This window comes from Saccopteryx bilineata, chromosome 5, assembly GCF_036850765.1.
Source record: "Saccopteryx bilineata isolate mSacBil1 chromosome 5, mSacBil1_pri_phased_curated, whole genome shotgun sequence".
NCBI classification, from domain to species: domain Eukaryota; kingdom Metazoa; phylum Chordata; class Mammalia; order Chiroptera; family Emballonuridae; genus Saccopteryx; species Saccopteryx bilineata.
This window is the reverse complement of record NC_089494.1, coordinates 230,442,355-230,455,350: the sequence shown is the minus strand read 5'-3', so window position 1 is coordinate 230,455,350 and position 12,996 is coordinate 230,442,355. Positions and strand designations below refer to the sequence as shown.

General features: G+C 39.7%; 1 protein-coding gene across 4 annotated transcripts in view; it reads right to left on the bottom strand.

The window, feature by feature from the left end:
• TEC (tec protein tyrosine kinase) overlaps nucleotides 1-12,996 on the bottom strand; it is a 130,890-nt gene that overhangs the window by 92,228 nt on the left and 25,666 nt on the right. For 3 of the 4 annotated variants that reach the window (XM_066279005.1, XM_066279004.1, XM_066279006.1), the window contains one exon: nucleotides 7,986-8,171. In XM_066279005.1, the coding sequence (XP_066135102.1) occupies nucleotides 7,986-8,171 (186 nt within the window). Of the gene's footprint in view, nucleotides 1-7,985; nucleotides 8,172-8,816; nucleotides 8,834-12,996 lie in introns of those variants that run through there. The other variant, XM_066279007.1, reaches the window with a different exon arrangement.

Sequence of the window (12,996 nt, the reverse complement as noted above, 5' to 3'; positions counted from 1 at the left end):
ATTCATATTACTTAACCAAACCTACTTTGAAGTTCTTAAGAGTTTCAAACTAAGTAACTCTTTTCAACTTCTTTCCTATAAGCACTCACAGAAAATATGTTCCTTCTTTGCATCTCCTCTGCACAACTCTAATTTACTGAAATGCGTAGGCTCCCACCACCCCACTGGGGTACAGCGAGGAAAAAAGAAGCACAGATCACAAACTGTTCTAGGACATTCTTTAAAGGCAACAAAGGGAAGGAGGAAGGAAACGTGCATAGAGGTGGTCAGTGAAGTTACTTTTTAAGGAAGTAGCACAATGTGGTTTAACAGCACACTAGCCAGAAAGACAAGACATTTTGTTTCATCTGCTCAAATGGCATACATGTCTGTCACTTCAGAAAAGGAGCCTTGGCAATTCCTGAGTTTCTCCACTTTTAAAATACACGGTAGACAAATTTGTTGGTTATCTACTTTATAGAGATGCTAAGGAGAACAGAGCATGACAAGTATGTATGTAAAACCCCTGTACTTTGTGAAATCTATGCTATGGCAAAGTAAAGAGTAGAAGGAAACTTCAAAATCCTGTAGGTATAACCGCCCATGTTACACCTGGAACCCAAGGGCCAGTGAAGGTAAAGAGTCCAAAGTCATCAGAAATGCATGCACAAGTGCAAACAGCAGTGGCACATAAGGACGAGGACTCTGGGTCTCAAGAGGCGCCCTCACAATAGCATAGATGCAACATAAGAAAATCTGAGTTATGAACCCACAAAAGTAGAACTCTCACTTAATCAGACTGTAAAGCCAGAAATGCTCATCTTTTTGTTCCTCCATCCAAGCATTCTGTACATACTCACTAAATCTTTGTGGTACAAAAGATGAATAAGCTAAAACAAATGGGCTGAGTCCTATGTAACAAATAGCATAAGTGTATAGACAGAAATATACTTCTGTTAGGAAATATAAGTACAGATAAAGATAGAGCTATAGATATACATAGAAACACATATACATATACATACACATATCATATGTGTATTTCTCTAAAGGGAGCAGAATTCACATGTTACAGTCTCACTAGCAGGGGCTTACACCTATCCATGCTATTACTATTTGCAGCGGCAAATAAAAGACCAGAACAGCTCTACCTATGTGATTACTTGGAAAAAAGATAGAATGGAAAATGTTTTCTCAGACAACTAGGATAATGAGAAGAAAATTCCTTTCCTTTTAATATATTAAAAATCACTAGAGATTTCAATTAAGTCTCTGACATAATTTTATTTAACAAACAACTTACACTGCATATATTTTGTGCAATTTTCCATTTTTGGTGTTTATCAATGTAGAATCATGCACCTGTTATAAACAGTTCTCTAAGAATAAAAATTCAAGAAGTACACAAAGAGCAATGGTAAAAAGACAGTAATGATGTTTTTAATTCCCTGAGGTAGTTATCAAACTTAAACATTTATCAGAAGTACAGAATATTCACAAAACTCAAAGGCTAACAGTGGCAGCAGGCATTCTCCTAAAAGTCAGAGAATTAATTACTGAGTAACAGAGGTGTTTCTAAGCTCCCTTCTGCTGATAATCCTTAAATATACTGGACCAGCATCAACCAGTGGCTAAGAGTCAGTGTCCCAAACAGTCAGAAACAACTCAAAATGCAGTTTCACTTTCTCGTGTGACTTATTCTGACAGCTCGTACCTTAATTGTTTATAATAATATCCACATTTTACCTTTGGAGAAAGATTAATACTAATAAATACCAAATAAAAACATAGTTGTTTCCAAGCTTAAATAATGCATTGCCTCAAAAAAATGAAATGGAACAAAACTGCACGGAAAATCAAAGTCACAAGGTCTCTAATGTCTCCTTTGCTTCCTCAAATATGTACTAACCGATCATCATCATTGTAACTTATTGCCAACAAAATCTTTTGGAGAGCCTAATATGTGCAAAGTATTGTGTGATATGTTTCAATTATGAGGCAATGATCTCAGCCTTTGTTATTATTATGTACTTGATGAGGGAAAAAAGGCAATATAATAACAACACAAAAAAGGCAATAATAATAATAATATAAATTTAACAGCAATTCACAAAGGGCAAGGCATTTATAACCAGAGAGATGGAAAGGTCTTCCACTTAAGAAGACTTGAGGTGGGGCACAGGTAATTAGCAGAGAGGAGGAGAACTGTTAGTCACAGCAAGAGTAAAGCTTCAAAAGCAGAAAAGTGACAAGTATTTTTAAGCAAAGGGGTCTGAACAGTCACTAGATGGTGTCCATTCTGTGAGCAACCATATTATTCAAGCTGTATAAGTGCCTCCACCTTCTCAGGCAACCCAAACACATCCTTTCCAGAGTTCCCAGCCCAATAGCTCATTGTGCAATAGAGACAAATGAAACTCAGATTACAAAAATCATCATGTCAAAAATAGTTCTTTTTTAAGGTTTTATTTATTGATTTTACAGAGAGAGGAAATAAAGAGGGGAGAGAGAGAAGTATCAACTCATAGTTGAGTCACTTTAATTGTTCATTGCTTGCTTGTCGTATGTGCCTCGACCTGGTAAGCTCAGGGTTTGAACCTCAGCATTCCAGGTTGACACTCTATCCACTGCTCCACCACAAACCAGCCTAAATATATCATAGTTCTTTTAAAAAATAATCGCAGACCTGACTGAGTAGCTCAGTTGGTTAGAGTATCATTTTCCAATATGCCAAAGTTGTGGTTTGATCCCCAGTCAGGGCACATACAATAATCAACCAATGAATGCATAAATGCATAAATAAGTGGAAAAATAAGTCTCCCTCTTTCTCTCTCCCTCTTTCTCTCTAAAAAAAATCAATAAAAAATTTCAACAAGTTATACACACTTCTGATTAAGATAAGTTTCTTTCAAGATAGGCAGGTGGGAAAAGAGAGGTGGGGAGAAACACTGCTTATTTCAAATCCATTTCCCAAATATTCTGGAAATTGTTCTCTTCATAATTGCCTTCAGTGCCTATAGCACAGTCTTTTGAATATATTCAGTGAAAAAAAAACCTGCTAAATAAAACTTTGATGGAAATTTGGCTTTTTGATATCACTAAAAATTGCTAAGAGCTAAGTCTTATGGAATTGGTAATATCACTTCTGAACAAAAACACTGATTTTTCTTACAGCCTCTGTCTCTCTCATCATAATACAAATAATCAGTGATTAAACCACAACTATCATAGTTGGATCCTAGAGTGTTTTTCAAAATCTAAGATCTTTTTATTACTTCTGGTTTTAAGAAGAGGATGAGGGCCAAACCTTTGGTTAAGCTCCCTCTTCACTTACTAGTAATTCCTGATACTGTACTGTTCTTCATAAAATGTTTTACACGCCTAACAACTGTTTAATGCAGAAGAATAAAAAGTTAAAACTGGGGTGGGGGTAGAGAGAGAGAAACAGAAATAAGTGATTTTTACTCATCATGGTAGACCAGATTAAAATAATTTCTTTGGCAGGAAATTATAGTCATCCTAAAGATGACCCTGAGAATAAGAGTAGGAGAACAAGCTATAATAATGTTTAAATCTAATTTCACATTTGTGGACTCTCATAGACAATCACTGAGTATTCATGATAGAGTTAGAATTTTATAGTATGTAAGGAAAGACAGTATTTCATCCTTACATTTCTCTTCCTCTCACCATCGATACTTAAAAATTTTAGGTCTTGACCAACTAAATGCAACGCATGATCAGAGATTAGATCCTGGACTTGGCAAGGGGAGGAGGTTGAGATACAGCTATAATGATATCAGCAGAAAGATAAGTGAAATTTGACTACAGAGTATAGATTCAATAATAGTATTATATCAATATTAAAAGTCTTGATTTAGATTATTGTAGTGTGGTTATAAAAGAGAAATGGTCTTGGTCTTAGACAATACATAATGACTTATTTAGAGATAAAAGGGGCAATTGTTCTGGGAATTATCTAAAACTTACTCTCAAATTGTTCAGAAAAGAACATGCATATAAAAAGAGAAAAAAGAATGACAGAAAAACTGAGACAAAACCATAGGCAATTTGTAAATCTAAGTCAAAGGTTACTTGAGAGTTCTTTGTACTATTCTTACAATTTTTAAAGTTTGAAACTATAGCAAAATACAAAGTGATTAAAAAAATAAATTTAGGAGTATATATGAAAGGAATGGTATCTCCCCACCTTCTGTCTTAAATAGGTTTTTGCATTCTAGAAAAACAACAGTACATGTGATTAAATGAAAATGAATAATTTGACAAATTAAGGGGATAAATCAACCCCTAGGACTTCAAACCTGTATCATGACCCTTCTAAGTGATTAATTATAAGGAAGTTCAGATCCAGGACAATAGATGAAGAAGACAGATATGAATCAGAAGAAGAAACATAAGAAAGGAAATTAAGACACAAGAGAGGAAGTCGATACTACCTTATTTCAGAAACAAGGAAACTTAACTGCCTGTAAGAAAATGACTTTTCATGGTATAAGTTGAGAATTTTCAGAAACAAATAAGTTCCCTGTAACCACTATCCTATCAGTGTTGAGTATTTAGAGCTGAATCACTTTTTACAAGCTAATGAACTGTCTGGTAACCTATAAAGTGTGATGCAAATACTTCCGACTGCCCTGTATTAAATTTGTTTTAATCATTTTTCCACCCCCCATCCACTCTCTAGAATCACAGAAGTGCTGAAAGACACAAATCTTCAGGTAGGGATTAGAAGTGTCCTGTAGGCCTTGGCTGATTGGCTCAGTGGATAGAAGATCAGCCAAGCATGCGGTCATCCCAGGTTCAATCCCCGGTCAAGGCTCACATGATCATCTGCTTCTCTTCCCCCCACCCCCTTCTCTTTCTTCACCTCTTACAGCCAGAGGCTTGACTGGTTCTAGCATCAGCCCTGGGCACTGAGGATAAATCACTTGGTCTGAGCATCAGCCTCAGATGGAGTTTGCCAGGTGGATCCTGGTTAGAGCACATGTGGGAATCTATCTCCCCTTCTCTCACTTAAAAGTAAATAAATTAATAAATAAATATTAAATTTTTTAAGTGTCCTGTAGCCCTGGCTGGGTACCTCAGTAGGTTGAAGCATCATCCCAAAGCACCGAGGTTGCCAGTTTAACCCCAGTCAGGGCAAATACAGGAAGTGACCAATCAATGCACAACTAAGTAGAACAACAAATGGATGAAATGGAAAAATATAGCTCACTGAGCCTAAACTGTATAACAAGCTGAACACCTGCTTTCTCCTGGAGTCTTGAATTTTGGTACATACTAGACAGAGGCTGCCTACGTGATCAGCCTCCAATGAAAACCTTGGGCACTGAGTCTCTAATGAGTTTGCCTGATAGACAATATTTGCAATTGTCACAATTTGATGCTGGAGGACTTATGCATGCTCTTTGTGACTCCACCGAGAAAGGACCCTTGCAAGCTTGTGCCTGGTTTCCTCCAGACTCGTCCCATTTGCATTATTATTATTATTATTATTGAGAGGAGGGGAGACAGAGACAGACTCTCTGCATTTGCCCCCACCAGATCCACCTGGAAAGCCCCCTACCAGGAGATGCTCTGCCCATCTGAGCCACTGCTCAGTTGCCAAGCAACCAAGCTATTTTAGTGCCTGAGGCAAAGCAATGAGTCATTCTAAGCGCCCATGGCCAACTTTGCTTGAACCATTTGAGCTATGGCTGTGGGAGGGGAAGTGTGGGAGAGGAGAAAAGGGTCACTTCTCCTGGGTGTCTTGACTGGAATTTGAACCCGGCATTTCCATGGTAGGCTGACGCTCGACTACTGAGCCAACTGGCCAGGGCCCACATTTGCCTTTTCCTTTGCTGATTTTGCTTTGTCTCTTCTCACTGTAATAAACTGTAGCTGCAAGTATGACTATATGCTGAGTCCCAGGAATTCTAGCAAATCACCGAACCTGGAGGTGGCCTGCGGGATCCCTGACACCACTAGTCTCTCTACACCTTGCCTGTATAAACTATCTGCCAGTTTCTATACTGGAGCTGTATTGGAGACAACACGCCAACCAAATCAGTAGTACCGAAGTCCAATGATAAAAAATTCCTGATTTCTTTGCTAATGACAGTTGCAGGTTTACTTACTATCTGAAAATTTTTTATTCAACAACTCAACATAGAGAAATCTCTCCAGTCCTTGTTTTCTCACCAGTATTTACAAGGCAGTTTTCCTGATCAATCCCCAGCCCTGCTCTTCCCTGGATTCCATCTCAACACCACACAGAGCCTCGCCTGGTAGGTCGGGTGATCTGGCCCCGGTGTCATTGAGTTTCCTGACCAGAAAATAAGATCACTTATGAAACAGCCTTTGTTCTGTGTTACTATGAGTAAGATTACACGACGGTCGATTGCCGGGAAGATCCATTACCAGTCCACTCGAATATACGGAAACGTAAGCTAATTGAGAGTAACAAGAACAAAGAGGAAAACCAAAGAATGGTCTGTCGCAGAAACGGAAACACAGGTTTCCCAATATCAGACTTGGAGGATACGGCTTGACTGAATTTCTCATCACCCAGAACAGAATTTCTCAGCATCCTGTCAAAAGCACAATAAACTGTACTTAACAGGTAGAATTTCAATTAAAGCTTATTGCCATTATATTAAAGGATCCTGGGGTCCCGAGAACCAGGAGGGGATAGATGTGTCTCACTTTACGATTAATTGATACAGACACGGTTTCTGTGTGCCAAAGAAGACTTTGATATATAATATAGTAATTTACGGGGGGAAAGCCATGTAAACAATATATTTAATGAATTCCATAAGGATCCAATTTGATTTTGTTAACAGATTAATTTAGTAGGCTGATATAAAATGCCTATCCAGGCCCTGGCCGGTTGGCTCAGCGGTAGAGCATCGGCCTGGCGTGCAGGGGACCCGGGTTTGATTCCCGGCCAGGGCACATAGGAGAAGCGCCCATTTGCTTCTCCACCACCCCCCCTCCTTCCTCTCTGTCTCTCTCTTCCCCTCCCGCAGCCAAGGCTCAATTGAAGCAAAGATGGCCCGGACGCTGGGGATGGCTCCTTGGCCTCTGCCCCAGGCGCTAGAGTGGCTCTGGTCGCGGCAGAGCAACGCCCCCGAGGGGCAGAGCATCGCCCCCTGGTGGGCAGAGCCTCGCCCCTGGTGGGTGTGCCGGGTGGATCCCGGTGGGGCACATGCGGGAGTCTGTCTGACTGTCTCTCCCCGTTTCCAGCTTCAGAAAAATACAAAAAAAAAAAAAAAAAAGTCTATCCATATACACTACACCTATAATTTTTTTTCTTTTTTTTTTTTCTTTTTTTTTTTTGCGAGACAGACAGAAAGGGATAGAGAAGCATCACCTCATAGTTGTGGCACTTTCAGTTGTTCATTGATTACTTCTCATACGTGCCTTGACTGGGTGAGGGGGCTCAAACTGAGCCAGTGCCCACCTTGCTCAAGCCAGCGACAATGGGATCATGTCTGTGACCCCAGACTCAGGTCGACAACCCTGCGCTCAAGCCAGAAGAGTCTGCACGTAAGCCTGCAATCTCAGGGTTTCACACCTGGGTTGATACTACACCCATAATTAACAGACTTGTGAATAATTTCTACCTATGTCATAAACTTTATCTTTCAAATCCAAATGAGAGGCCTAACCTGCAGTGGTGCAGTGGACAAAATATCGGCCTGGAATGCTGAGGTTGCCAGTTCAAAGCCCTGGCTTGCCTGATCATGACACACATGGGAGTTGATGCTTCCTGTTCCTTCCCCTCTTCTCTCTCTCTCTTCTTCTTTTCCCCCTCCCCCTACTGCCTCTCTAAAATGAAAAAATAAAATAAAAATTTTAAACCCAAGTGATAACGTATTATTACCTTGACTTCATTATTAACTCTGTTAACCTTAAACCTATTCCAGAAGATTGAGGGGAAGCAGTATTATAAAGTAGTATCAACACAGAAAGCAGCAAAGTAAATTTTGATTGTGTCCTACCTCTGCTCGACCCTCATAGTAGGTTAGCATGGACTTTGTTAGCACAAAAAGTCTCTCTTTGTAGTTTAAGGGCGATGTCTTCTTTTTCTGCTGTGACCTTTTAATAAGAATCTCTTCTAGAATAGTGTTAAAATTCATCTCGGTCTTCTGATCACTCCTTCTCCTGCCATTGAAGATCCCAGTATTCTGAAGTGAGAAAATGAAATAAGATGTGACATTTTAATTTTCCAAGGATGCTGTCATTTCAAACTACCAAAATAGACTTTCTCCCCACCACCGCTGGAGCCAACGACTCTCATTCTATGTACCTGGATGAGAACGGCCAGAACACAAAAGCTCAACCTCCACTCCACCCGCATCTCATCTTGTTCACCCATATGCCAGCACTTTATAAGGAAGTCTAACCAAGGTCTGGCATGATGATGCTTCACTCCTTTGTACCTCCCCAGGATTCCTGAACTTTCTGGCACACTCCTGCTATTGCATTGCAAAGAAGCAAATATCTCAGAAAAGTACATTTCATCACCTGCCTGGCTGGTTGAAGCTGGGTTTTAAATTGCCTCAGGATCTTGGTACACAAAACAGACAAGCACATAGACGCAGCAAGCGTGTAAACAAAATGAATTATCATAGTGGTGGATGTGATTCAATCTCCAGCTCTAACAAAGATGTAATCTTGATCATGCTAGTCCCCAAAGCCACAGGGATGTTATCTGATGTCTACACTGCCACACTCCACAGTTGTCTTCTTAACCACAAGAGAAAAGGAAACCCATTCACAGCTAACCTACTCAGCCCATATTAGGAGCCCCATAACCTGATCATCCACACCTAGACTGAGCCGCCTTTTTTTTTTTTTTCTTCTTTTCCAGGTGAGAGGAAGGAAGATAGAGAGACAGACTCCAGCAAGCACCCCGACCAGGATCTACCCAGCAATCCCCATCCAAGGCTGATGCTCTGCCCCTCTGAGGCCATGCTTGTAACCAAGCTATTTTTGGCGCCTGTGGCAGAGGCTCCCCAGAGCCATCTTCAGTGCCCAGGCTGATGCAATCAAACCAATTGAACCATGGCTGTAGGAAGAGGAAGAGAGAGAGCGAAAAGGAGAGGGAGGGGTGAAGAAGCAGGTGGTCACCTATCCTGTGTGCCCTGACTGGGAATCGACTGGGACATCCACACAATGGGCCAATGCTCTACCACTGAGCCAACAAGCCAGGGCCTGAGCTTTCTAATGGTAAACAAAATTTAACTATGTGAAAACCCAAAGATACTCAGATACTGAAGATTTTTATCTGAGACAAGTTGAATTCATGACAGCTGTTTCTTCCCTTCCTTCACCACACCTTTATAATTAGTCATTGCATATTAAACCACAAAGGCACTGGAAGTCATGAGAGAAGGGGTTACCTGAGACCACAGCCAGAGACTTGACATGGAGTTAGCTACTGAGGAATTCCACCATCTTCACACCCAACCTGATACCTCAGTGGCACCCTTGCAACTCCCTAGTACTGATCTGTCATCCTCCAATCAGACCCTTCCATTTTCCACATGGTTACTTTATAGCAGTTTAATCTTGGTACATCAGTTCCTTCATTCATAAAATATGAAAGTAAATACCACAAAGTTATTGTGAAATTTAATGAGATGTTGAAAACACTCAGTTGTTTTGAAAATATTATACAAGTGTTTATCATTATTTTTTTAATCCTACTGCTCTTTTCCTAGCTCTTTTCAAACATTATAATATGGACCATAATAGTAGCCTTCTATCTGGTCTTCCTTTACTCAGAATCTTGCCTCATGTTACTCGAACTATATATCTCTCATTCCCATCGAATCACCCTTCAAAGACACCTCTTCCATCATGCCATTTCATTCACCAGAAACCTGCGATGCCTCCTCAAAGCCCCTTACCATCTGCAGGGTAAAGTCAAAACTCCTTAATTTGACACTGGAGATTGTCTAGAATCTCACTAAAACCTAACATCAAATCTTTACTTCTACTGTTCCTCAGATATTCCACACCCAGTCAAAATACTCAGCATTCAATTCCTGGCCTAGGGAGTCCCCTCTCTCCCTATGAAAACTCCACTAGCTCAAAATTCACCTCCTTAATGAAGCCTTTCCTGATGACTTCAATTAATTAAAAATCTTCAATTCATGTACCTATTATCTCTGTATCACTCATCATAAAGCTCATCATAAACTTCCATGTTCTATAGGAATTAATGTACATATTTTAATTTTCACCTAGATTTTAAGCTCCCAAAAAAATAGTTCTCAATCTTAAGTATACATTAGAATCACCAAAGGAGATTTTTTTTAATGCAGATGTGCAGGACCCAGATATTTTTATTCATTTGGTCTGGAGTGAGGCCCAGGGAACCATGATTTAATGTATAGGTATATTTGAGAGTCACTGTCTTAAAGAAAAAGATTGGGCTCTTACACCAACTCCTTATACCATTCTGGGTTTTTACAGCAGCCTCTCAATAGGCAATTGGATAACACAGTGGTCCCCAACCCCCAGGCTGTGGACCAGTACTGGTCCGTAGGCCATTTGGTACCGGTCCGCAGAGAAAGAATAAATAACTTACATTATTTCCGTTTTATTTATATTTAAGTCTGAACGATGTTTTATTTTTTAAAAATGACCAGATTCCCTCTGTTACATCTATCTAAGACTCATTCTTGACGCTTGTCTCGGTCACATGATACATTTATCCATACCATCCTAAAGGCCGGTCCGTGAAAATATTTTCTGACATTAAACTGGTCCGTGGCCCAAAAAAGGTTGGGGACCACTAGGATAACAGATCAATTAACCATTAGCTACAGTAAGATGAGAAGTCAGAAAAAAATCTCTTGTTCCTTTTGCATCTAAGTCCTCCATATTCTAAATTAAAATTTTGGTATTATTTTTTTTTTTTTTTTTTTTTTTTTTTTTGCTGAGAAATTGCTGGCCTGTAAATACCACTTCTTTAGAAATTATCTTTTCATCTTTGCACAATATATCTTCAATGCAGGGTGAAAATGATGAGTTGAAAGAATGAATTGTAAGGAGAAAGCAAGCTATGCCCTGAAAAACAGGCCATATGCAAATGTGTAGTGCCTAGCCAAGTGAGCAATACCATAGTTACCAAACAGAAGGCAGACTTTTAGAAGGTCCAGGAGGGTAAGTGGGGTGTGGTTCATCTGCAATTCCAGAAGCAAGTAGTCTCAACATCAAGGGCAGGTGATTCAAAAGCTTAAAAGTAGGTTTCACAATAAGGATGAAAATTTAGAATACAATCATTAAAGCTGGAAGATAATGGAGAAAAATCCCAAAGGAAATTGATTTCTAACCCAGAATTCTATACTCAGCCAAACTATCAATGTAGTGGAAAAAGAATAAAGACATTTTTTCAAATATGCAAGGCTTTAAATTTTTTATCTCCTATTCACCCTTCTCAAAAAGCCACTTGAGGATGTACTCTACCAAAATAAAGAAATAAGACACAAAATATGTGGAATCTGGGAAACAAAGCTTCCAACACAAAAGAGAGGCCAGGAGACCCTCCCAGACAGCAGTGAAGGGAAAGCCTAAGATGACACGGAGCAGCAAGCCCAAGAGAGCAGCTAGGCCAAAGTAGATCAAGTTAAAAGGTCCTTGGAAAGAATTATTTCAAGAGATGAACCTGAAGGTATTGGGAGAAGATTTACAATAAATGAGTAAAACTTTGTCGACTTAAAAAAAATAAACCAATTAATTCCAGGAAAAACAAAAGAAATGTGCAAAAAAGGAAAAATAATCACAGTATTCTACAGAATTCAGCTATAGCCATCTAGAACATCAAATAAAGTATAAATGTGCTTGTGTGTGGGCGGGGGAGGACATTGTGAAAGAGCTGTGTCCTCCCCAGCTCTACTAGGAAGTCAGTAAAGCATACCGAAAATTGAAAACCAAGAAGTGGCAACATCAGTAGGTGCACATTGAGAGTGACAGTACTACAATATTTTTTAAAACTAAAAATATCTGCCTCTGAGAATCAGGAAATTATTGCAAGATGGCAGTGAGAAGGTATATGTTCTCTCTCTCCTCCCCTAAAAGTCTTTTACGTTATAAAACATAAAACCAAAGGAAAACAACCCCATCTCCCAATGAATGAAAGATGGCCTTCAACCCCAAGCTATACACTACAAAACATGTTATCAGCCAAATACTGTGAAAAGTGGACCAAAATAAAGGAGGGAGCTGAGAGTAGATTTCTCTAAAAGTAAGTATCATTATCCTGAAGGGTCAATCCAATGATCTTTTGATAAGATCAGTGAAGTCCACAGAGATAAATAACCATTGGAGAATTAAGAAGTATCCCTATGGAATTATTATTTATATAGAAAAATAATAATAATAATTATAAGTACCATGATCAAACTTTTACAATTTGCTTTGTGTTAGCACTGTGCTAAACACTAAGCACCTTAGATCAACTCAACTCTCAACAAACCTTTTCAAGTAGGTACTATTACTATCTGTATTTTATAAGCCACATAGTAAGAATAAGAGGCAGGGTTTTTTTTGTTTTTTTTACAGAGACAGAGAGTCAGCGAGAGGGATAGATAGGGACAGACAGACAGGAACAGAGAGAGATGAGAAGCATCAAGCATCAGTTTTTCATTGCAACACCTTAGTTGTTCATTGATTGCTTTCTCATATGTGCCTTGACCGCGGGCCTTCAGCAGACTGAGTAACCCCGTGCTCGCGCCAGGGACCTTGGATCCAAGCTGGTGAGCTTTGCTCAAGCCAGATGAGCCCTCGCTAGCAACCTCGGGGTCTCGAACCTGGGTCCTCCACATCCCAGTCTGACGCTCTATCCACTGCGCCACCGCCTGGTCAGGCGAGAGGCAGGTTTTAATTCAGGCAAACTAACCACAAAGCCTGCACTATTAAACACTCCATGACATGGCCTCTCTAATAGAAGGGAAGGGATAACTGAAGGAGAAAGCATAATAACAGGTCACTTTCAGAAAA